Source organism: Mytilus galloprovincialis, chromosome 12 (assembly GCF_965363235.1).
Source record: "Mytilus galloprovincialis chromosome 12, xbMytGall1.hap1.1, whole genome shotgun sequence".
Classification (NCBI taxonomy): domain Eukaryota; kingdom Metazoa; phylum Mollusca; class Bivalvia; order Mytilida; family Mytilidae; genus Mytilus; species Mytilus galloprovincialis.
Window position 1 is genome coordinate 79,307,018 of NC_134849.1, and position 27,322 is coordinate 79,334,339.

The window sequence follows — 27,322 nt, forward strand, 5'->3', positions numbered from 1 at the left end:
TCGCAGAAAGCTCGACATAGGGATAGTGATCCGACGGCGGCTAATGTCTTAAAAGCTTCATATTTTAGAAGGTTGAAGACCTGGATGCTTCATACTTTGTATATAGATGCCTAATGTTATGAAGTTTCCGTCAGTCACATGTCCAATGTCCTTGACCTCATTTCCATGGTTCAGTGACTACTTGAAAAAAATGTTTTTTGTAATGTTAAATTCTCTCTTATTAGAATTAATAGGATTACTATATTTGGTATGTGTGTACCTTACAAGGTCTTCATGCCCGTTAGACAGTTTTCACTTGACCTCGACCTCATTTCATGAATCAGTGAACAAGGTTAAGTTTTGGTGGTCAGGTCCATATCTCAGATACTATAAGCAATAGATCTAGTATATATTCAGTGTATGGAAGGACTGTAAAGTGTATATTTCCAACTGACAGGTGTTATCTGACCTCATGGTTCAGTGGTTACAGTAAGGTTTTTGTGTTTTGGTCTGTTTTTCTTATACTGTATGCAATAGGTCTACCATATTTGGTGTATGAATGATTGTAAGGTGTACATGTCTAGCTGGCAGGTGTCATCTGACCGTGACCTCATTTTCATGGTTCAGTGGTCAAAGTTCAGTTTTTGAGTTTTGGTCTTTTTATTTAATATTTATGCAATATATGTCAACTATATTTGCTGTATGGAAATATTCTTTGATGTATATGTCAATCGCACAGGTTTTATTTGACCTTGACCTCATTTTCACGGTTCATTGCTTAGTGTTAAGTTTTTAGTGGAAGAAGACGTCAAGTCTTCTGAAGACTTAAGGGGCCGACCCTTGGCATTGAGTCTCTGTATGCCGCATTCATTTCGTATATTACAATTTCAAAACAACTTAGATTCCTGACACCGATTTTTACACATGATTAGGCATCTGAATCATTTAATTTGTAAATTATGATTGTAAAACAATCACTATCGTAAATATGACCCTTTTATTTATGTAATTTATGTAATTTATTAGATTTCATCTCATCCACATGAACGTTATTTGTTTACTTGTAACAGGATGTTTTAACTGTAGATATTTGTATTACGCATGCGTGAATTTGGTATCGGGACAACTCGCCCTGTTTACAAGTTCGCCCTTGAAGTTACGAATTTGCAATCCTGCAGACAAGAAGATTTTGTTTTTATATAAATAAAAAGGATATATAAAGTGTTGTCTTCATTCATGGTTTTCCTTTGTCATGTGAATTAGATGCCCTTCGTATTTTCAGGGGTCTCCTCCCGTCCTCCCGTTTAGGAGAAAAAAACTCCCGTGTATGAAATATTTCCTGATCCTGATCCTAAGGTCAATAATTGACACTACTGTTCTCTGTGTGCTATCTTCCTCCTCTTATGGTACACCGTTGCTCGAGGTAATATCTCGCGGTACTTTGGTATACTTGTTTAGGCGCAGGATCGGGAATCAGGGATTGCAAGTTCTTGGAATCTCCCTGATTTTGTAATATATTCCCCTACAATTTGCGATGTTGCTTCGTAGGTTTCTCTTTTTGGTGGTGCTAGTATTGACTGTATATTTGTTGGATCGATGTTAAGTAGTTCCATTTGTCTTCGCATGTCCTCTCTTTCTTGTTGGTATCTTGGGCAGTATAGCAGGAAGTGTTCTGATGTTTCTTCTTCTCCGCATTCACAATATGGCGTGAGGGATTGACCGATTTGGTTTCTGTATTTGTTAAGTCTGCTGTAGCCCGTTCTTATTTCTGACAATATTCTTCCTATTTGGTTGTTAGGCTTGTCTAGTTGTGCGTCCTTACCAACGATAGGAATTAGGTTGAAAAGCTGTCTTCCAGTTTCACTAATTGTCCATCTGCTTTGCCATTTGAGTTTTGTAGACATCTTGACTGCACATCTTACATCTGACATGGTTATGACATTATACTGATCATTTAGTGATGAATGAAAATTTTCAGACGCCAAATTTAATCATTTCTTACTACTGTACGGGTGTAATTGACACCTGTGTTAAATTTTACCTGAACATCAAAGAAGATGTATAATTATATGGCTTCACTTGACAGCTTGGGTGTCAAACATACTGGTAATCAACGATGTTTACCTCCGGCTAACTGCCGTTGTGTTATCAAAACGATGTGTATTGGGAATATTGAAATACTTTTTTGTTACTTCCCTTTGTTTTAGCCTGTTTTCAGTTATTTTGCTTTTAAAAATGTAAATTGTAAAAAGACTATAAATGATTAATATTTTAATCAAATAATCATAAAATAATGTTAATTAAATGAATTTAAATGATTTTGGACAAATAAAAAAATTAAAATTTATAAATTATTTTAGCAATCTAGACCTCCTTTCAAGGATTACATTGAAGTTTATATGATAAATTTGTTTCTCATATATCAGAAATCAACATACAATATGTGCAACTAGACTAATTAAAGGTCTGGTAGGTAGATTAATCCTAGTAAAATGTTGAAATTTAGATTTGTAAATGTTAGTTTATATTAGATTTTATTGTGTAAGCTAAGAAATAGCAAGACATTTTACACGGTTTTTAAGTCTTTTTAAGCTTCTACTAATACGACTTTCATATAATGCTTAAAATCCATGCAGTACTAGTGTTAGTGTATGTTATTTTTTTAATTAATTTACGATGTTGCAAATATACATGTGGAGCTTATTTCTTTCTTATTTGTCTAAACATTTACAAATGATAAGGAGATGGAGACATGAACAAAAATATATACAGATAAGATATATAAATATAATGATTCATTTGCAAGCAGTGAACAATCATTTGTCAAAAACAAAACAAAACAAGAAACAGATTCTTCTTATTATTTTATTTTATTCAAATAGAGAGGCAAAAAGGGAACTATAAACATTACAATTTGAAGAAAAAACACAATTTCTACATCATTTGGTTACATTTACGACAGAATTGATGTCGATAAAAAAACATGATGTTTTGACCATTCAGAACTTAATAGATGAATAGTTCTTGGGGAAAAGTTTCATCAAATAATATGAGTATAAATGACTTTTTTGTGCTCATTTTTTACAGTGGGTTGTGATGATCTTCCAGTTAGGTTACCCTCATTTGGAGTGTTGTTCCCAACCTGTTAAAGGTCCATCTTTGTGCATTATTCAAAATTGGAAATTTCAACAAGCATCTAATATTCTTAATCTGGAAAATAAACCCTGGTCTGCTAGCTTCATGTATATTTTTTCTACCGATTTAATATATAACTAGAATCATGCAAACAGACTTAAGGAAAAGGCATGTAAGTTCATCATACAAATATGACACTTTTTCTAGACAATCCAGATCTTGCAAAATACGTCGCTAAAAATTGTAACCTTTAAAATTGTTGTTGTGCAGTAAAAACCCATATGGGAACTTTCAAAAGTTGGCGGGTATGTAACAAGTCTTACTATTTTTATGCTCCATTTATGGGCAATATGTTTTCTAGTCTGTCCGCCCGTCCTGCTTCTGGTTATAAAGTTTATGGTCGAGGTAGTTTTTGATGAAGTTGAAATCCAATCAACTTGAAACTTAGTACACATGTGTTCCTCTTGATATGATCTTCTTAATTTTACTGCCAAATTAAAGATTTTACCTAATTTTCATAGTCAACTGAACATAGAAAGAGATTGTACGGATGGGAAATCCATGTACTTATGACCTTTTCTTGTTTGAAGAAAAAAATACATTTAAACAATAATGGAACAAAGCAGCCTGGGTAAGTGGGGCTGCTTTTATGGTAATTCAAGTTACTTTTTATTCACCTTCTTCCACTTCAGAGCTATCAGCTCTTTGATTGTGTTTTGGTCTGGTTTTCTTAGACTATAACCAATAGGTCAACTATATCTGTTGTTTGGAAGAATTGTTAGCTGTACATGCCTTGACCTCATTTTCATGGTTCATTGGTCAATGTTTAGTTTTCTTGGTTAATGTTAAGTTTATGTGACAGTTGTGATAAAGCTTTTTATTTAGGACTATCAACATAATATCAATGATTAGTAAAGAAGGCGAGACATTTCAGTGTGTGCACTCTTGGTGTTTTTCTTGATAATATAAAATGCAAATTCCCAACAATTATATGATATTTAAAGAATTCCTCTCTGTCTGTTTTTGACAGAAACTTACTACAGCTGCTGGGAATAGAGATATAGAAGCCTTAAAATTATGTCTACAGAATGGTGCAGACATTGATTATCAAGATTAAATGTAATTTCTATGTTATACTTACAGAAACTAACTACAGCTGCTAGGTATGGAGATATAGAAGCCTTAAAATTAAGCCTACAGAATGGTGCAGACATTGATTATCGAGATGTAAGTAAAATAGTCACATTCAAAACTACCTTATTTTAATAATTCATAGAAAAATCATTTGAAGATACAGCATTTTATGGTACATGAACAAAAAAAAAGACACAAAACTACATGTAACTTAAAATTAAAGCACAGTGAAACAGTGAAAACTACAAGTAACTTCAAAATGTTGAATATTGTACATAAACACACGACAACAATTTACTTTAGAACTATAATAACAGAAGTATAAAAAATAAAAAACAAGTTGCTTCAGAACATAACAGATTGTACATAAGCAGTATAAAACAAACAAAGTTCTAAAAATTACTTCAGAACAGAACAAATTGTACATAAGAAATATAAAACACACAACTATAAATTACTTCAGAACATAACAGATTGTACATTAGCGGTATAAAACACATAACAAGTTACATCAGAACATAACAGATTGTACATCAGCAGTATAAAACACTCAACCACAGGTTACTTCAGAACATAACAGATTGTACATCAGCAGTATAAAATATACAACTGCAAGTTACCTTAGAACATAACAGATTGTACACAAGCAGTATAAAACACATAACAACAAGTTACTTCAGAACATAACAGATTGTACACCAGCAGTATAAAACACACAACTACATGTTACTCCAGAACATAACAGATTGTACATTAGCAGTATAAAACACATAACTACAAGTTACTTCTGAAATAATATAATAATATTTATCGCTATTTTGTGCATTTTTCCTTTGATATTTTTTTGTGATAATTTTCATACCATGCTACTCACTTGAGATGGAAATGTATGAAACTAAGGAGCCACGTGGCGTTGCTAATGAAATTGACATGAAATTGACAACGTTGTCATAGGTAAAATAGCGATAAACAGATTATCATTGGTCATCTCAACTCGATTGCTTTTCTCGCTTTCGCCGTGACTGGCTCAAGCGAGAAAATTAATCTTGTTGAGATAACCAACGATAATCTATAAATCTGTATGAAAACTGATATATATCATTATACTGAATTCGATATTAAATGAAAATCTGTTTTTAATTTAACAGTTTTAATGAGAGAGAAAAAATGCATAAAGGTATTTTTTTTCTCTCGTTAATTGTTTTTGTTTGTTTTGAATTATAGTTGATAAAGTTCTTTACAAGACCATTTTTTACACCAAGGTTTAACAGCGGAAGTAAAACAAATATCACACATGTATGTTATTGCTTCACTTTGACCACATTCCTTAATATATACAAAATTATATTGTTAATTAGACAAGAATCATATAAAGTGGGGTCTCATTTTGTTTGTATCCTTGTACTAAATCAGGAAATGTAACTATTTTTCATATTTCTTTGAAAAAGTTACTTTTTAAAAAATTGATCATTATTCTGAATCATGTTAATCAGACAGATTTAATCATTATATAAACAAATACTTGTTAGAATTATATAAAGTGAGATGTCATTTTACTCAGAGAATTTTAATGAATCCATTGATATAAATATTTTATTCATTTCTTAAAAAAAAAATTAACATGACAGTTGAATAATTATACTGAATCTACACTTAAATCCTGTTGTTAATTAGACAGTTTAACGAGCAAATATGTGTAAGAATCATATAAAGTGGGGTCTCATTTTACTTGTTTTGTTCTACTGAATCCATTGATATAATTATTTCACACATTTCTTGAAAAAAATATTTTTTTAAGATATCAGGTTTAATGGAAGTTTTGACATCTCACAACAAAACATGTTTATTTATTGTTTATATAGAATATAAATACAAGTGTGACTGGTCATTTTATTCAGTTTTGACCACTGATTCATGTGATATATATTTGGTTTATATTTATTACACAACATTGTCCAGTTTATCAGACAAGTTTTGATGTCAGTTGTATTATTCTAGGAGTTTGAAGTGACAGCATTAATGAGGGCTGTCAGGAGAGGACACCTGGAGATCTGTAGACATCTCATTGATAGAGGATGTAAGATCGACATCACAGATGTATGTTATCTACTTAGTCTGATCACATTACTATTAATCTACACTAAATCATGTTGTTAATTAGACAGGTTTAATGAACAAATGTTTGTAATAATTATATAAAGTTGGGTCTCATTTTACTCGTATTATTGTTCTGAATTAGAAAATATAACTACTTTTCATGTTTCTTAAAAAAATATTTTATTAAAATGAATAATTATACTGAATCTACACTAATTCCTGTTGTTAATTAGACAGTTTTAACAAACAAATATTTGTAAGAATCATATAAAGTGGGGTCTCATTTTACTTGTTTTGTTCTACTGAATCCATTGATATAATTATTTTACACATTTCTTGAAAAAAATATTTTTTTAAGATATCAGGTTTAATGGAAATTTTGACATTTCACAACAAAACATGTTTATTTATTGTTTATATACAATATAAATACAAGTGTGACTGGTCATTTTATTCAGTTTTGACCACTGATTCATGTGATATATATTTTGTTTATATTTATTACACAACATTGTCCAGTTTATCAGACAAGTTTTGATGTCAGTTGTATTATTCCAGGAGTATGGACAGACAGCATTAATGTTTGCTGCCATTGGAGGACACCTGGAGATCTGTAGACTCCTCATTGATACAGGATGTAAGATCGACATCACAAATGTATGTTATCTACTTAGTCTGATCACATTACTATTAATCTACACTAAATCATGTTGTTAATAAGACAGGTTTAATGAACAGATATTTGTAATAATTATATCAAGTTGGGTCTCATTTTACTCATATTATTGTTCTGAATTAGAAAATATTACTCCTTTTCATGTTTCTTAAATATTTTTTTTTATTAAAATGAACAATTATACTGAATCTACATTAATTCCTGTTGTTAATTAGACAGTTTTAATGAACAAATATTTGTAAGAATCATATAAAGTGGGGTCTCATTTTGTTTGTTTTGTTCTACTGAATCCATTGATATAATTATTTTACACATTTCTTGAAAAAAATATTTTTTTAAGATATCAGGTTTAATGGAAGTTCTGACATCTCACAACAAAACATGTTTATTTATTGTTTATATACAATATAAATACAAAGTGTGACTGGTCATTTTATTCAGTTTTGACCACTGATTCATGTGATATATATTTTGTTTATATTTATTACACAACATTGTCCAGTTTATCAGACAAGTTTTGATGTCAATTGTATTATTCCAGGTTAGTGGATGGACAGCATTAATATTGGCTGCCCAGTATGGACACCTGGAGGTCTGTCGACTCCTCATTGATAGAGGATGTAAGATCGACATCACATCAACAGTATGTTATCTACTTAGTCTGATCACATTACTATTAATCTACACTAAATCATGTTGTTAATTAGACAGGTTTAATGGACAAATATTTGTAATAATTATATAAAGTGGGGTCTCTTTTTACTCATATTATTGTTCTGAAACAGAAAATATAACTACTTTTCATGTTTCTTAAAAAAAATATTTTATTAGAATGAACAATTATACTGAATCTACACTTAATTGCTAAAACAAATATGTGTAATAATTATATAACATGTATAAAGTGGGGTCTCATTTTGTTTGTTTTGTTCTACTGAATCCATTGATATAATTATTTCACACATTTCTTGAATTATTTTTTTTTTTAAGATATCAGGTTTTATGGAAGTTTTGACATTTCACAACAGAACATGTTTATTTATTGTTTATATACAATATAAATACAAGTGTGACTGGTCATTTTATTTAGTTTTGACCACTAATTCATGTGATATATATATTGTTTATATTTATTACACAACATTGTTCAGTTTATCAGACAAGTTTTAATGTCAGTTGTAGGATATGTTGTATATTATTGATATTGATTACAAAGTATTGTCCATTATACATGTTATAGTTACATGTTATTTGGTTATATTATAGAACAGTGGATACACAGCTTTACATATGGCTGCTGAGTGGGGATATCTACAGATCACAAGATGTCTGGTAGAACAAGGTGCCAGTCCCTTAGTTACAACACATAAGGTAATATTTTATAGTATATGCCCAGTGTTCAACTATTAAGTATTAAATCACTCAAATGATGTATAAGATATGTTTGGTCAAATGGTTTAAAGGCTATAGTGTCGTGTTTAAATTGAAGATATGAAAAAGTTATATAGACTATCATGCAAGTTTGCTGTAACCAAAATCAGTGTAAACAAACAAATTGTCAAACAAAACTAACACCAATCTGTGTAAACTCCAATCTGTTGTCATGACAATTATAACAAAGTTATCAGATGGTTTTAAAATATTAGAAGCAATGCTTTCATCTTGTTTTTATATTTAAACAGATGAGAGGTGGGCAATGACAGATAATCTTTATGTTGGGTGAAACATATTTTATATACAGGAATAAACACTACTAGACAATATTTATATGGATTCAATAAGGGGGAAATAAAAATCGCTTAATTATTTCATATTGTGTACAGAGATAGGAGGATGTATATGGGATATACAGATATAGGAGGGTGTGGATGGGATATACAGATTAAGAGGGCGTGGATGGGGTATACAGATATAGGAGGGTAAGGATGAGGTATACAGATATAGGAGGGTGTGATTGGGATATACAGATAAAGGAGAGAATGGATGGGGTATACAGATATAGGAGGGTGTGGATAGGGTATACAGATGTAGGAGGGTGTGGATTGGGTATACATATTGTAATGCCGACATTCCCCCCTTTTTATAGTAAACCTATGTCTGTATAGTTTCTCGAAATTATTGAGGATAAAACGATAGATGTTAGTGAGATGTCTAATGTTACAAGTAGTGTAAAACTTGTCATTGTTATTTTGGCTGTTGTTTTCATGATACGACAGATTTGTGTATGTTAGTTTGTTAAGAAGTTTTAGTTCACATACTGATTCCGTATTTTCGCGGTAGTTACCTTTTTATACTATAAACTCAAATAAAACTGTTCTAATGATCTACTAATAAATTTAAAGTCGAAACCCATCTTTATTGATGAAGATCAATCGTTGTTTACAAACAGTATCAACATTACGGGAGTTTCCCTAATATGATCCATGGTTGCCGATTGGTAAACAATATGTAACAAGCTCTGTCATTGGTCAGTCGAAAGTATAAATACCAAAACAACAACAGAAACGACGGAGTGTTTGGTTGACAAGAATGGGTAGTGACAAACTTTAATAAATGCTGGACTATGTAGCTTATTGAACGTTACCTTTGTTTTAATTTAAGGTTGTCGGTGCTGGTGCTAAGGGTGTCGGTGATGGTGCTAAGGCTTGTCAGTGACGGTGCTTAGGGTGTAGGTGACGGTGCTAAGGGTGCCGGTGACGGTGCTGAGGTTGTCGGTGACGGTGCTGAGGTTATAGGTGCTAAGGTTGTGGGTGACGGTGACAAATAGTCACCTATCACGGTGACTGTGCTAAATACGGTTACCGGTGACGGTGACATTGCTATTGAAGGTGCACATTTAGAGTTCTGTTGGCGGTTTTGGCATGAATAATATGCAATTTAAGGTGTTATACTAAGTTGTTGTCTTCTTAGTTCTATAATGTAGAAGGGTGTTTTTTTATCCTTTAATTGAGATTATAGAAAGATACAAAATAAGTGACAACCTTGTTACTTGAATGTTGAATTAAACATGTAGTAGTTGTGTGTATCTATGGAAGACCATCCTGAACCAGGGACCTGACCCGACCCGTAACGAATCCTGCAAGACCCATTCTCTCCAGCGTAGATTATTATTGATATTAATAAAATATGAAACTTTATATTATTCAGATATTTTATTTCATAACTAAGAATTATATATAAATACAAGTATACGTGTTCCCTTTCTGTGACGTGTTTGGTCCGACGGTTAATAGGGGACGCCGAACCTTACACTTTATAGATCCTTTAAATTCCTTTTTCTTTGTGACCCTGTGTTCTCTGGTGGCCGACTCTAGCACCAGGGAGGCGGCGTTACAATATATAGGAGGGTGTGGATGGTTATACAGATATTGGAGTATATGGATGGGGTTTACAGATATAGGAGGATGTGAATAGGGTATAGAGATATAGGAGAGTATGGTTGGGGTATACAGATATAGGAGGGTGTGGATGGGGTATACAGATATAGGAGGGTTTGGATTGGTCATACAGATATAGGAGGGTGTGGATTGGTAATACAGATATAGGAGGGTGTGGATGGGGTATAAAATAAATAAAGGAGGGTAAGGATGAGGTATACAGATATAGGAAGGTGTATATGGGGTATACAGATATAGGAGGGTGTTTATGAGGTATACAGATATAGGAGGGTGTGGATTGGGAATACAGGTATCGGAGGGTTTGGATGAGGTATACATATATAGGAGGGTGTATATTGGGTATACAGATATAGGAGGGTGTGGATGGTGTATACAGGTATAGGAGGGTGTTGATTTGTTACACAGATATCGGAGGTTGTGGAGGGTTGTACAGATATAGGAGGGTATGGTGTGGGTATACAGATATAGGAGGGTATGGATGGGTTTACAGCAGATTAGAAAATTATGAATGGAAGAAGAAAAAATTGAAAATGGAGAGAAATCGGTAAAAAATTAATGAATAGAAAAGAATTGGGTGCAAAAATATAGAAAATAGAGAACAATATTGGGGTGTTAAAAATATAAAGAACTGTCAATAATGCCAAAATTAGAAAAGATAGTTAAAAATGAAAACCCCCAAAGTCCTCCACACCCTCATGTAGACATAAGGACAAAAAAGAGTTAAAAGCCTATTTAAAGTCTTCACAAAATTGTGAAAAATAATCTGAATGTCGTCTCATGAGTTATATATATATATGGTAAGCATCTGTTAAGATAAAATAAATCACCACTTAGCTGCTACTGGTCTTACCTATTGATCTGTGTTAAAAAGTCTTCTTTGTAGTTAACAGATGAAAGTAATATAAAGATTTGTCTGTATTTCAGGGTGAGACTCCATATGATCTAGCAGCAAAAAACAAATGGAGCCAGTATGAAGAAGTGATGGAATACTTACAGGTACATATGGTGTTAAATTACATATGCTTACAATGAATCAAGTAGAAAATAATTTACGTAATATAAAGAAATATAAAACTCAGAAATCAAATATCACAAAACTAAGATACTTCAAGAGAGAAATCTTAAAAAATTAAAAAAAATTTATGTCTTGATCAAAAAAATTTAAATTATAATGCAATTTATTGATCATCACGATTTTGATTGGACAACATCATACATTTGAGGCGCTAAATCCACACTTAACAAGCTTTAAACTAAGCTTAGTTGTCATTTTTGGAAAATGACGCTTCAGCGGTATTTTCCGATACCATTGACCAGAACAACAGGAAGTCGATTATTGCCTCCACCTACCACACTCGGTTGCATATTTACTATTTTACAAACTAATTGGTATCTGCTTGTATTCTGCTACACTCGAACAAAGTGTTGTAGTCGGAAGGGAACCTGTTTACATACTTTATTTTATTTACAACAAAAATGTTGACCTGTCCATAGAAAGGCTTGTATAGTCCGCGGTTTTATTCTCCAAAATTGGACCTTCCAGAGTGGGTGCGGACTATAGAGTACAATAAGCAAGAAATAAGAGAACAAGTTCAATTTCGCTGCGAGGTGGTTGTTTACGTTCCGCCATCATTGATATTGCAGAGGGCGCTCTCATCATTTTTCAAACTAATAATTTTAACTCATATTAATCAGTTATTTCTATTTAATATCAAATAAAACTGGTTAATATAAAAACTAAACCTTTCATTACAAATTTCTTGTTTCTTTTCAATGCATTTGAAATAAACCGGTATCTGCTAGATTGAAATGATACAAACGTAGTAAAAAAAGACAACCGTAAACTAGCTTAAAATTTGTAAACTACAAAACGTAATCTGTTATTGTACATTCCGTTTTGGTGTTTCATACCCACTTATATGGTTTGTATATAAGCTTAAGACACTTCAAACATTAATGTGATAGGTATAATAAAGACTGTTTTACAAGAGGATGGAACTGTTTTACTTTCAAAGTCGTATTATTGTGATATCTGTCATGTACGGATTTCGACTCTCACCGGTTAATTTCTTCTTTTACACATGCGTTTTAGCTCACCTGGCCTGAAGGGCCAAGTGAGCTTTTCTCATCACTTGGCGTGCGTCGTCCGTCGTCGTCACCTGTTGTCGTTAACTTTTACAAAAATCTTCTCCTCTGAAGCTACTGGGCAAAATTAATCCAAACTAGGCCACAATCATTATTGGGGTATCTAGTTTAAAAAATGTGTGGCGTGACCCGCCAAACTAACCAAGATGGCCGCCATGGCTAAAAATAGAACTAGGGGTAAAATGCAGTTTTTGGCTTATAACTCAAAAACCAAAGCATTTAGAGCAAATCTGATATGGAGTAAATTGTTTATCAGGACAAGATCTATCTGCCCTGAAATTTTCAGATGAATTGGACAACCTGTTGTTGGGTTGCTGCCCCTGAATTGGTAATTTTAGGGAAATTTTGCTGTTTTTGGTTATTATCTTGAATATTATTATAGATAGAGATAAACTGTAAACAGCAATAATGTTCAGCAAAGTAAGATTTACAAATAAGTCAACATGACCAAAATGGTCAGTTGACCCCTTCAGGAATTATTGCCCTATAAAGTTAATTTTTAACCATTTTTCGTAAATTTTATATATCTTTCACAAAAATCTTCTCCTCTGAAACTACTGGGCCAAATTAAACCAAACTTGGCCAAAATTATCATTGGGGTATCTAGTTAAAAAAATGTGTGGCGTGACCCGCCAAACCAACCAAGATAGCGGCCATGGCTAAAAATAGAACATATGGGTAAAATGCAGTTTTTGGCTTATTACTCAAAAACCGAAGTATTTAGAGCAAATCTGATAGGGGTATATATTGTTTATCAGGTCAAGATCTATCTGCTCTAAAATTTTCAGATGAAGTGGACAACTGGTTGTTAGGTTGCTACCCCTGAATTGGTAATTTTAAGGAAATTTTGCTGTTTTTTGTTATTGTCTTGAATATTATTATGGATAGAGATAAACTGTAAACAGCAATAATTTACAGCAAAGTAAGACTTAAAAATAAGTCAACATGACCAAAGTTGTCAATTGACCCCTAGGGAGTTATTGCCCTTAATAGTAATTTTTTTAAAAAATTCATAAAATTTGTAAATTTTTACTAACATTTTCCACTGAAACCAATCATTATAGATAGAGATAATTGTACACAGCAAGAATGTTCAGTAAAGTAAGATCTACAAAGACATCACCATCACCAAAAACACAATTTTGTCATGAATCCATCTGTGTCCTTTGTTGAATATTCACATAGACCAAGGTGAGCGACACAGGCTCTTTTGAGCCTCTAGTTAAACTTCCTGTTTAAACATCACAAGTTTCAGAAAATTGTTTTTTAAGTGAATTTAACTTAATTTAACAATCATGAAGCGTTCTAGAATTATTTTTAAGCAGTTTCTACTTCTGTTTGACGATGGAAAACAGGTTTTCTCAAGAAAATACCGCAATTGATCGCAGAGGATTTGAAATGTACAAGTCAAATCGGCACCTGGTTAAATCGGCATCTAGTCAAATCGGCACCTATTTGAAGTGAATTCAGCATCCAATAATATTTGTTATTATATTTTCTATTCAGTTGATTAATAACTTTTACCAAGTACATAGTTACTATGCTGTTGTGTATAAAGGTAAACAACGAAGCCCTTACCCAAGCTGTTGTTTTAACAATGAGACAATTAGAAAAATAAAATGGAAAACTATGAATCCCTTTCAATAAATCAAACTTTCATGCCAAATAATTAGCAAATTTAAGGTGTTTTTTTTCAGGAAAGTTTATACAGCATTAAACCAACAATCCTGTAAAATGCTCAACTGGTTAAAAAATGCATAAAGAATATCCAATACCTCATATATATGATTAAAAATACACATTTAGTTGAGAAAAATAAATATATACAAAATGTACATGAATCCCCAAAAATGTGAAAGTTAATATTTTTGGACAATCCCTTCCTTAGGTATTTAACTCTTTTTGCTTAAAATTCTGTTAAAAATATATTTAACATGGGTGACAAATTGACTATATCAGGTGTCGATTTAACCAGGTGCTGATTTGACTATACCGGGTGCCAATTTAACCAGGTGCCGGTTTGACTAGAAGTCTTTGAAATTACCTGGGTTTCATTAGACCTTTGATAACAGTAACAAAAAGATTATTTACTTAAAATTTTGTGGAGAGAAGGGGGTTTGGACTATGTACCAGTGAGAAATATACAAGCCTACGGTATTTATTTGTACAATTCAGGTAGTCTTGACCTATTCATTTGTCTTTAAAAAAAACAGCCAGTTGTCATCTTCACTTCACACACACACACATATATATATATGAATATCAATTATATGCTTACGAGACATGTAGCATTGTTAAACTAATTATTGTATGTGAAAATCAAGACTTGCATAAAAAATATCCCAATATTAGAGACAGTGGTGTCATTTTTCCTCAGAGCTTTCAGCTCTTTGATTCAATTCAGGAATTTATTATCATGTGATTTCTTCAATATTCAATAAAATTCGCAAATGTCTTTTATTTCATATTTTAGAGCGAACAAAACGAGAGCAAGTTTTCTTGATTTTTGATATTTAATTGTTTTTGGTTATTGATTTTAGGATGTACAGCGCCAGGTGGGCGGCTGCCAAACACTGTCCGTTCATTAACATGAAAAAGCTTTGACGAAATCTTTTCAAATTAAGATATGTTGTTTCCTGTGACTAAATGAAGGTCAAGTTCAATTTTCACGATTTGAGCTGTTTTCGTTGTTGAGTTGTTGTCCTTTCAGTAACAAAAGTGATTTTTACTATGAATTTGAGCTATTTCCCTTTGAACAGAAATGGTGTAATTTATAAGTAATTTCTATGTCATTTGGTCTCTTGTTTATTTTGAGTTATTTCCCTTTGAACAGAAATGGTATAATTAATAATTAATTTCTATGTCATTTGGTCTCTTGTTTATTTTCAGTTATTTCCCTTTGAACAGGAATGTTTTAATTATAAGTATCTCATCAATAATAGAATTCTTGGGTTTCTTTAATATGCTTATTCTAACAATGTACTTAGATTTTGGATATTGGACCATAATAGGTTAAGGGGGTACCCAACACTATACCCCAAAAAAATCCTGTTGTTTAATTTTTCTTAATTTCTTTTCATTGATAAACTAGGCCAACCTAAACATCTTGTAAAAATTTTAAAAGGTTAAATATGTTAAATTTTTAAAAATTTAATCCTAAATTGACAATAGCATAGCTAATAATGATAGCTGAGGTGAATATTAGTTCACTGATACCCTTTTCTTGTAAGTTTTTATACGACCGCAAAATTTGAAATTTTTTTTGTCGTATATGGCTATCACGTTGGCGTCGTCGTCTGCGTTGTCGTCGTCGTGCGAATACTTTTAGTTTTCGCACTCTAACTTTAGTAAAAGTGAATAGAAATCTATGAAATTATAACACAAGGTTTATGACCACAAAAGGAAGGTTGGTATTGATTTTGGGAGTTTTGGTCCCAACATTTTAGGAATTAGGGGCCAAAAAGGGCCCAAATAAGCATTTTCTTGGTTTTTGCACTATAACTTTAGTTTAAGTTAATAGAAATCTATGAAATTTTGAAACAAGGTTTATGACCACAAAAGAAAGGTTGGGATTGATTTTGGGAGTTTTGTTTTCAACAGTTTAGGAATAAGGGCCCAAAAAAGGGCCCAAATAAGCATTATTCTTTGCTTTTGCACATTAACTTTAGTTTAAGTAAATAGAAATCTATGAAATTTAAACACAAGGTTTATGACCATAAAAGGAAGGTTGGTATTGATTTTGGGAGTTTTGGTCCCAACAGTTTAGGACTAAGGGGCCCAAAGGGTCCAAAATTAAACTTTGTTTGATTTCATCAAAATTGAATAATAAATTGATATGCCAAATCTAACTGTGTATGTAGATTCTTAACTTTTGGTCCCGTTTTCCAATTGGTCTACATTAAGGTCCAAAGGGTCCAAAATAAAACTTAGTTTGATTTTGACAAAAAATGAATCGGTTGGGTTCTTTGATATGCTGAATCTAAAAATGTACTAAGTTTCTTGATTATTGGCCCAGTTTTCAAGTTGGTCCAAATCTGGGTCCAAAATTAAACTTTGTTTGATTTCATAAAAAAATGAATAAATGGGGTTCTTTGATACGCAAAATCTAACTGTGTATGTAGATTCTTCATTTTTGGTCCTGTTTTCAAATTGTTCTACATTAAAGTCCAAAGGGTCCAAAATTAAACTAAGTTTGATTTTAACAAAAATTGAAATCTTGGGGTTCTTTGATATGCTGAGTCCAAACATGTACTTAGATTTTTGATTATGGGCCCAGTTTTCAAGTTGGTCCAAATCAGGATCTAAAATTATTATATTAAGTATTGTGCAATAGCTAGTCTTTTCAATTGCACAGTATTGCGCAATGGCAAGAAATATCTAATTGCACAATATTGTGAAATAGCAAATTTTTTTTTAATTAGAGTTATCTTTCTTTGTCCAGAATAGTGAGCAAGAAATATCTAACTGCACAATATTGTGCAATAGCAAGATTTTTGTTTAATTGGAGTTATCTTTCTTTGTCTTGAATCAACTTAAATCTTTGTTATATACAATCACTTTTTACTACCAGCATGACCAACTGATAAATTAAAATAATCTTTACCATTCAGTGATAACAAGCAGTTTTTTTACATCTTAATATTTTATGATGTATTTAAATGAGTAGTTATTGTTGCAAAGTCCATTAGAAATTTTAATTGAGATTAGTTTTGGAATAAGGGAAAGGGGGGGTGATTAAAAAAATTGGGTTCAATTTTTCTCATTTGAAATTTTATAAATAAAAAGAAAATTTCTTCAAACATTTTTTTGAGGGGAGTAATATTCAACAGCATAGTGAATTGCTCTAAGAGAAAACAAAAATTTTAAGTTCATTAGAACACATTCATTCTGTGTCAGAAACCTATGCTGTGTCAACTATACAATCACAATCCAAATTTAGAGCTGAATCCAGCTTGAATGTTGTGTCCATACTTGCCCCAACCGTTCAGGGTTCAACCTCTGCGGTCGTATAAAACTACGCCCTGCGGAGCATCTGGTTTATTCTGGATCTAAAATTTTGTCCGAACTTTAATAGGGGTACCAGAATCTGCCCCGAAAAGTGAATGCTGCGCTTCTAGTATTTGAAGAAGTTGTTTTTTTTTGAAAAAAAATGTGTCGTTTAATTTTTTCATAAAACTAAGCATTTGTAGTGCTATACTAGTCGGTTGTTCTTGCAAATTTTTTTTAAAATTTAACCGTTAGATTTTTTGGTATTTAAGTTTGAAATACGCCCCACCCTCAAATTGGTTCATAAAATAAGAGCAAAATCTATTCAAAAAGTACATAATGGCAATATTTTTTTTCGTCTTTTGAACTAGGCCTTAGATATTTGGCATGTGGATGTATCATAACGAGGTTAAGTGTCTTGCATCAAGATGACCTTTGTGTGACCTTCAAATGTGACCTCAAGGTCAACTCTATGTTTTTTCGTGAAAAACAACCATGTAGGCCACAACTTCTTCACCTTTTGGCCTAGGCCTTACATCTTTGGCATGTGGATGTATCATCATGAGGTGGTGAGCCTTCTTAAAATTTTGACCCTCATGTGACCTTGAACTTTGACCTCAAGGACGATAATTTTGTTTTTTGGTAAGAAGCACTTGTACTGGCCATGACTTTTATGAAGTTATGAATTCATATTTATTTTTAAAAATCATAATACACAAGCTTTAATCGACCATACAACTATATAGACACATTTCATGACATGCCAACCCATTCCATGCACACGGAATACATAATGGACATGTAGTCACATAAAATTGTTTGAAAAAGGGATAGTTTCCATTGAAGCGCAGTGTACGTACTTAACTACTCAACAGAAAGCAAAGTGAAAACTTCCTAGGAATCAAACAGTAGGAGTAGTTATTATATACCAATAATGGGACAGACGGAAGGACAGACAGGGTAAAACAATCCCCCCTACTTTCAGATGCAGGGGCAAAAAAAGGATGTAACTGATTTTTGTCGAGCCTGCAACTTTTGTTGCAGAAAGCTCGACATAGGGATAGTGATCCGGCGGCGGCGGCTACGGCGGCGGCGGCTACGGCGGCGGCGTTAGCTAACTTCTTAAAAGGTTTATATTTTAGAAGGTAAAAGACCTGGATGCTTCATACTTTGTATATAGATGCCTCATGTTACGAAGTTTCCGTCAGTCACATGTCCAATGTCCTTGACCTCATTTTCATGGTTCAGTGACCACTTGAAAAAAAAGTTCAGAATTTTTGTAATGTTGAATTCTCTCTTATTATAAGTAATAGGATAACTATATTTGGTATGTGCGTACCTTGCAAGGTCCTCATGCCCGTCAGACAGTTTTCACTTGACCTCGACCTCATTTCATGGATCAGTGAACAAGGTTAAGTTTTGGTGGTCAAGTCCATATCTCAGATACTATAAACAATAGGGCTAGTATATTTGGTGTATGGAAGGACTGGAAGGTGTACATGTCCAACTGGCAGGTGTCATCTGACCTTGACCTCATTTTCATGGTTCAGTGGTTATAGTTAAGTTTTTGTGTTTTGGTCTGTTTTTCTCATACTTTATGCAATAGGTCTACTATATTTGTTGTATGGAATGATTGTAAGGTGTACATGTCTAGCGGGCAGATGTCATCTGACCTTGACCTCATTTTCATGGTTCAGTGGTCAAAGTTAAGTTTTTAAGTTTTGGTCTTTTTATCTAATTTTATATGCCAAAGGTCAGCTATATTTGGTGTATGGAAATATATTATGATCTATATGTCAGTCCCGCAGGTTTATTTGACCATGACCTCAATTGCACGGTTCATTGCACAGTGTTAAGTTTTTTGTGTTTTGGTCTATTTTTCTTAAACTATAAGTAATAGGTCAACTATATTTGTTGTATGGAACTTTTGTTAGCTGTACATGTCTGCCTGGCATGGTTCATCTGACCTTGACCTCATTTTCATGGTTCATTGGTCTTTGTTTAGCTATCTTGGTTAATGTTAAGTTTATGTGACAGTTGTAATAAAGCTTTATACTTAGGACTATCAACATAATATCAATGATTAGTAAAGAAGGCGAGACATTTCAGTGTGTGCACTCTTGTTGATTTGAGATACGAGCTGTTGAAGTTAAAAGCATGACACGTAAAAAATACCTATGATACATAGGGAAAAGCTTTAAAGTTGGCAGATGCTTTACATGATCAAGATTTTCAATTTATTGGTCTACAGATTCAAAAATATACAGTTCAAAACTTAAAAACAAAACTATTCGTGCAAAGAACCACGTCTTATAATGAGAGATGAAATAGAGCTGACTCTGCAAAATCCTTATACTGTGAAATCAAGTTCGTTAATCTTAGAACTGTTTTTTAGTATTTCTGCAGAGGTTATGAAAATTAGATACAACTGGTTTTTCCTTAAAAGCATGGCAGTTACACTATTTATTTTACATTATTTTTTGGGACCCTTATTATTATAGAGAATGATTACTCTATTCAGTAATAATCTTGAATTGATAGTTGAGAAGAAACATTTTCACTTGTCACTTGCAATAACACCACAGTTTCTTTTTTTATATTTATTTCGAAATTTAAATTTCATAAAGCAAAAATAACATGTTCTATTTATATCATACATATGTGTAGTTTCAGTTTTAACCATGATTCGAAATATAGACTTGAATTTCCCTAAATTGCGGACGGAATAGAAGACACCCTTTTATTTTCTACACCTGTCAGGATAAAAGGTTGAAAAAAGATACTAGAAAGATGTAGTATTTTTTTTTTTATTCAGATGAATGTGAGAGTGCATGAATATGTGTTGTGTTTTGTGGACTGAATCAGATGGTTATTTTTCTTCTTTTTGTCTTTGTTCTGTAACATGTAAATGATGCACTGGTGGTTGAGTATCCCCCTCAGTATCTTCTAACTTTTTACATGAATATAAATCATGTAATAAAATATTCAATTGCAGTTTAAAAAAATATGCCAGAAATTTTAAAATTATAAATTAATCATAACCTGTTTAACATATCATCGTGTAATGTGTTTTCGTACTAATAACAATTTTTACTGCTTACGGTTTTCACTGTTGAGTTTTTATTCAGGTGTTTACTCAAATTTAAAAAGCATGTCCTGTAGATTGATTTCAGTTATCTAGTTTTTTTGTCAAGGCTTACTACGATTTTTTACTGTTTCCGATTACTTTGCGATTTGTGTATGTAAAAAAAACGGCGTCATATGTTTTCGTATGAAATAAAAATTGGATCAGTATACGGACAGGAAATGACTATAAAATCCGGAAATTAATATTTTCCAAAGTCGTGGTTCTGGTGAACGCGTGAATCATAAAAAAGTTATTTAAAACTTTTCAGTACTAAAAATTACTAGCAAATAGTTTTAGGTTGGTGTTTCATGTGCTGAAATTGTTAGATTTTGATTAGTTTCAGATTGGCACCTGGTTTGTACAAAATACATTATTTTTCTAAAATAAAATGCAGTTTTCAAAATTTAGGATTAAATATAAAAAAAAGTTAAGACTGTATTCATCTTCATGTGTCAAGGATGTATAAAAAGAATTGTCAATAAAATATTGAATAATTGGATTTTGAACAACCATTTTATATAAGAACCCTGTTAATTTTAAATCGCTGGTTTGTAATTAAAACGGCCAAAAAACACATGACAGTCGTATGTCTTGAAGATCAGATGTCTGACAGGCAAAAAACATATCTGGACTTTATTTTAACCCTTCAGAATTTTTTTCCACAACTATTCAAGTGATGCATATTTTTGACATTAAATAAAAATGGGTAAATAGGTCAGTTTTAATAAATTTGTTCTAACGTCTTTAAAAAGCGCTTGAATATGTTTTAAATTTGTCAAACTGTAGTGGTGTTATTGTTCATAATATAGAAACCGAAAAACACGCCACAATATACGCGTATGCAGTTAAAAACTGAGAAAATGTGGTTGATACGAAAACATATGACATACGAAAACATATGACATGACGATAAGTGTATTACTAATTAAAGCCCATAGTGTCTTTCATTAAAAACTACAGGTATGGTTTTAAAAAAAGTATTGTGAAGTCAATTCAGTTTTGAGTTTAATCAATTTGGTACGAAGATCTACAAACAGAAGCATTGTATAATTGTCCATGGTTTATTTATTTATTTGGTTACAATTTTATTGTCAGAGGGAGCTACCATTTGAGGGGAGGCTTGGATGAAATTTGAAAAAAGCAAGACAGGCTTTTGAGCAAACAAGGCAAGAACAGTAATTTGGCATAAACAAGCAGAATTAAAATTTATGTAAACAATTACAGATAAACTAATGAAATTGCAGTTCCCTAAAGAATGAAAAATAAAAATCCAGGAAAATGATGTCAGATGAGGGAGGGTAGGAGGGGTCCTAAATCCTGATCCGGGCTTAAAAACATGAAATCCCGAGTATAAATTTAAATCCCGACATCCTGAAATTTGAAAAAAGAATTCCCGGATTCTGAAATCTCGAGATTAAAACACCCGATCCCAGTCCCCCCCTCCCCCCCCCCAATGATTACAACTAAACAAAATGCAGGACAACATTTTTAATTCTAGCTCTCCCACCCGTAAAATCAAATGGTAGCATCTTTGTACTTTATTTCATTTTATATAAGATCTAGGCATTGGCAAGTAAAAAACGAAAACAGTTTTGGTCCTTTCTATTTCCCTCCTTTTCTAACGTCCTGGTTTTCTTTTGGTAAATTTATTTCACTCTGAAATTTCCCTATTATGTCTCCTTGAAGATTCCTTTATTGAAAATTAGTAACTTTAAATGGATTAAAAGATTAAATGAATAACAATAGGTGTACAGCTGCTCTTAGCAATAATGTAAACATTCTGATCATGATCATTTAAAAGCTTGCATATTGCACACGATTTTAAAACGTAGCAATGAGTAAGAGTTATCTTTTTTAAGGTGTTCTGTACCCCCTTAATGTCCAATTTCAATTTGTTCAGTTCTTTGACCACATTCTTTTTGTGTCATAAACCTATGCTGTGTCAATTATTCAATTATTTTAATTTTGTATAGAATGCATAGAAATGGAGATAACTGTAACGTATTAACTATTTTTAGCTTGGCCAACAATTAACTTTGTCCTACTTTAGCAAATATCCTTTTACGTAGCTAACAACTATATCACTAGCCTTTTTACACTACGGTTATGAGTTTGAGTCCCTCACATGGCAGGTCCTTTGACTTCTTAAATTCCAAAGTAATCAGTTTTCCACACTTTTTGTCGTCATGCCTACAGATGTTGATTTGATATTTGGTATACAGTTTTAGGTTTACCGTGACAAATTATAGAACAATTTCGTAGTTTGTTCTGGTCTGAAGTTTTGTGCAGATTTATGGTCATTTGACTTAAACAATAAAGGAAAGTAATCAGTTTTCAGCATTTTTATACGTTCATATTTATAATGCTATGATGTTGTAGGTGTTGTCGTCAGCAGTGTCATCGTCCAAAGACACATTTGGTTTCCAGACAATAAATTTAGTTTAATTGATGTCTCTCTATGACATTTTACCAGAAGGTTCAATACCACAAAAGGAAGGTTGGGATTGATTTTCGGGGTTATGGTACCAACAGTTTAAAGGGAAACTTCGCAAAAAAATCAAAAATTGATATAATGTTTATTCTGTATAAAAATGCTCAAATTCATAGATATTAAAATTTTATTCTGCTAGATAAGAGATCACCATCAATATTAAATTTAGAGTATCAATTCTCTGCGGTCGGCCATTTTGTCACCTTCGCCGATTTGCAAGATCAAGATATGTCTAAGGACCAAAACTACAGTAACCTGATGTAGTCGTAATTGCGTGTTGATATCTCGTCAATCGTACGGTTGTTTAATCCGACTAGTTAACTAACTTGATACGGAAAATGTTATTCTTTTTTTTTAAATAACCAGGATCTGTTATTTTTAGACTGAAAATTTAGGAATTAGTGAAAAAGTCAAAATTTCAAATCATAAATAAGTCTTCCCTGAAACTTGAATTGTTTTCGGAAATCTAATTAGTTCATAATCTTTTATGTAATAACTTTATTCAAATAAATTAGGATCTTCGCTCCACTGATCACCCGCATGGCTAAAGGTATTACTCCCAAAGGTATTGGAGGGGGTGTGAGGTGACACGTCCAGGTATTCAAGCGATTTCCTGTCAAGTTTGTAATGATAAGTGTACATGGCCGATAACTTATGACTTTCCATTTTGAACTATTAGGTGTATAATATACATCTCTATCTTGCGTGTCCGAAAGTGATATTACTAAACTCATACGCTTGTTTATGAAACACATTTCTGGTGAAAAGATATTTATTTATAAAATATACATAATACCAAAAAAAAAAAAAAGAACAGATTTGATGAAATAAAAATCTATTTACGTATTTTTTCCAAGTGTAAATTTGGTAAAATGTAATATATACTCATTGTCAATGGTGAAGGCCAGAAATATTGATTTAAAAAAATGTACGAACTTGTCGACCATTCGTATATACGCCTGGATTATAAATTACGGAACTATAGCGCAAATTAAAATATATACATGTATACATAGAACATAAGAAAGAAACATACATTTTGCGTAAATTGGGGTAAAAGTTTTGTAAAATGACAAGTTCACGTATGCCAACAGTATGTAATCATCAAATGTAGATAGACTATTGTATACCAAAAGAAGAAGAAGAAGAGATTTAAATACTGGTCGATATATAACTTTATTTGGCTCATCGAAGTTATGGACATTTAAATATCAATTAGATTGTTCTCAAAAAAGGAAGAAATTCGCCATCATCACAGTTGTTCCGACATGCATGTAATATATATACGCAACTGGAAGTACACTAATACCGAGGGATGTGAATATTTTCCAGGAAAACTATAGAGTATCAAAGTTTCAAATCAATTTCGGGATTTATTTTCTCTCTTGATATTCAATGACAGCAATTTGCAGAATAAACTGCTTGTCCGCTTTACTGGTATTCTTGCCAGTTAAAACAGACTTATAATTACATTAAAAAATAGGGAAAGATGACATTTAATTCGTTCATTTTTTTGTATACATCGTTGGTCAAATAGCTTAAGTATTATATATAGTTACGATGTGAGACGAAGAGTATTTTAAGAAGGACATTCCCGATTATGTATAAATTTTGTTGATGTTTTTCACACTTGAAAAGCATATCTGTTCGTAATTTGTTGATTCCATTCCAATTAGATCCTTTAATTTCCTGTCAATTTTTTAAAACATCTTTTTTCAAATATCTGAAGTATTCATGTGTTTGAGATTTAAAATATTTTGATGAGCACATTAATTCCTAAATAGGTAATTAAAGATCACTTTGAATTGACTAAAATATATAATTGCAATTGTTAATGATCTGTTTGAAATATTTAAGGCTGCCGATCCTAATTTGAAATAGTACAATTTTTAGTTCATAAACTCGTGTTTAGAAGGCTATTTTTATTTATAAATACTACAATAAAAATAATTCAGTATTTTATCGTTACTAAAGTATTCAAAAGTCATAATTCATTAAAAGTGATCTTATGCAAAATATAAAAATATACAACAGCTATCCAGTTATTGTGCGATCTTATTATTCCCGTTAATTAATTTTAATTTTTATTTTTTTACATTCATGTGTCTGAAACTTTGTATGACTCCAGTTTACAATTGATACGAAATGTTCTTCACACCTGAAATGCCAGTGAACCGTGACGCCTAGATTTCACTGAATGAGGATCAAAAGATTAGAATTACATAATGCTAATCTTTTAATTACCTTGAGTTAAACTATGCATTCCACATTCTTTAGGTGTCACAAAAAAATACACATTTTATTGTTTCCACCTACAAGCAAGTGAAAATGATTGCTGGAATGAAGCAAAAAGGTCAGAATACCAACATGTATTTTTAATACACTATCGATCATGTCAGTTTCATATGTTTGTTTAAAGTATTTTTAGAAAAAAAAAATCATAAAAATGTTCTATTGTATGATTTACTTTTATTATTAAAATTCGTTTTTTAAAAATCAACACGATCTAATTTTAAAAGTTGCATGGCTATCACTTATTTTTCGTTGGTTAATTGCTACACCAAAAGTCGTTGATGTGCTTTAAATCGCGTTATTAGATGGTTAACGAACAAGACTTAAATGAGATATTTTCACTCCCGGCATGCATTAAAGACTTAAACTACGTCACATAAGTCAGGAAGTTTCAAAAAATAAAATTAATAATTCCCAATTTTCTTCTTTATTAGATTTCATATCAAAATAAAACTTGGTGAATATGTTTTTATGCCCCATTTATGGGCATTATGTTTTCTGGTCTGTGCGTCCGTCCGTCCGTCCGTCTGTTCGTTCGTTCGTCCGTTCGTCCGTTCGTCCGTCTGTCCCATGTCAGGTTAAAGTTTTTGGTCGAGGTAGTTTTTGATGAAGTTGAAGTCCAATCAACTTGAAACTTAGTATATATGTTCTGTATGATATGATCTTTCTAATTTTAATTCCAAATTAGAGATTTAATCCCATTTTCACGGTCCACTGAACATAGAAAATGATAGTGCGGATGGGGCATCCGTGTACTGGGGACACATTCTTGTTTATGGTATTATGAACATAATAAGATGAAAAGTGAAAAATCGCGAATTATCCCTTTAAGAATTAGGGGCCAAAAATTAGCATTTTTGTAGTTTCCAGAAAATAACTTGTGTTTAAGTTTATGGATCTCTCTTAAATTGTACAAGGTTCCATACCACAAAGGGAAGGCTGGGATTGAGTTTTGGGGTAAAAAATCCTAGGGGGTAGGGCAGGGGGTGTTGTCAAAAAGTTTGGGGGGACTTTTTTTCCAATTTTTTAGGTGGTTCATATTTTTTTCTTCAAAATTTTTGAAAAGTTTCAAGAAGAAATCTTCAATTGCACAGTATTGCACAAAAGCAAGAAATCTATAATTGCACAGAAGCACAGTATTGCACAGTAGCACAGTATTGCACAATAACATAGCATTGCGCAATAGCAAGAAATCTTCAATTGCACAGTATTGCACAGTAGCAGAAAATCTTCAATTGAACATAAAGACAAATCTTTTAACCAATTTCAATGGGATAAAATAACTGCAAAATAGCACAGTATTGCACAATAGCAAGAAATCTTCAATTGCACAGTATTTTTTAGCTCGGGCCTAGTTAGCTTTTCTCATCATTTTGCGTTCGGCGTCCGTCGTTGTTAACTTTTACTTCTCCTCTGAAACTACTGGGTCAAATTAAACTAGACGATGATTGTGGCATCTAGTTTTAAAAATGTGTCCGGTAACCCCACCAACCAACCAAGCTGGCTGCCATGGCTAAAAATAGAACAAAGGGGTAAAATGCAGTTTTTGGCTTATAACTCAAAAACCAAAGCATTTAGAGCAAATCTGACCTGGCTAAAATTGTTTATCCCGTCAAGATCTATCTGCCCTGAAATTTTCAGATGATTCGGACAACCTGTTGTTGGGTTGCTGCCCCTGAATTGTTAATTTTAAGGAAATTTTGCTGTTTTTGGTTATTATCTTCAATATTATTATAGATAGAGATAAACTGTAAACAGCAATAATGTTCATCAAAGTAAGATTTACAAATAAGTCAACATGACCAGATTTATCAGTTGACCCCTTAAGGAGTTATTGCCCTTTTATAGTCAATTTTGACCAA

General features: G+C 32.2%; 2 protein-coding genes across 2 annotated transcripts in view; both read left to right on the top strand.

The window, feature by feature from the left end:
- Positions 1–27,322, top strand: part of LOC143054955 (uncharacterized) — a 244,707-nt gene that overhangs the window by 31,367 nt on the left and 186,018 nt on the right. The gene's annotated exons all lie outside the window — the stretch shown is intronic.
- The window catches only part of LOC143054952 (uncharacterized), an 82,988-nt gene that overhangs the window by 8,419 nt on the left and 47,247 nt on the right, over positions 1–27,322 (top strand). The window contains exons 5-8 of the mRNA XM_076228047.1: positions 4,258–4,341; positions 6,904–7,002; positions 8,288–8,392; positions 11,344–11,415. Coding sequence (XP_076084162.1) covers positions 4,258–4,341; positions 6,904–7,002; positions 8,288–8,392; positions 11,344–11,415 — 360 coding nt within the window. The remainder of the gene's footprint in view (positions 1–4,257; positions 4,342–6,903; positions 7,003–8,287; positions 8,393–11,343; positions 11,416–27,322) is intronic.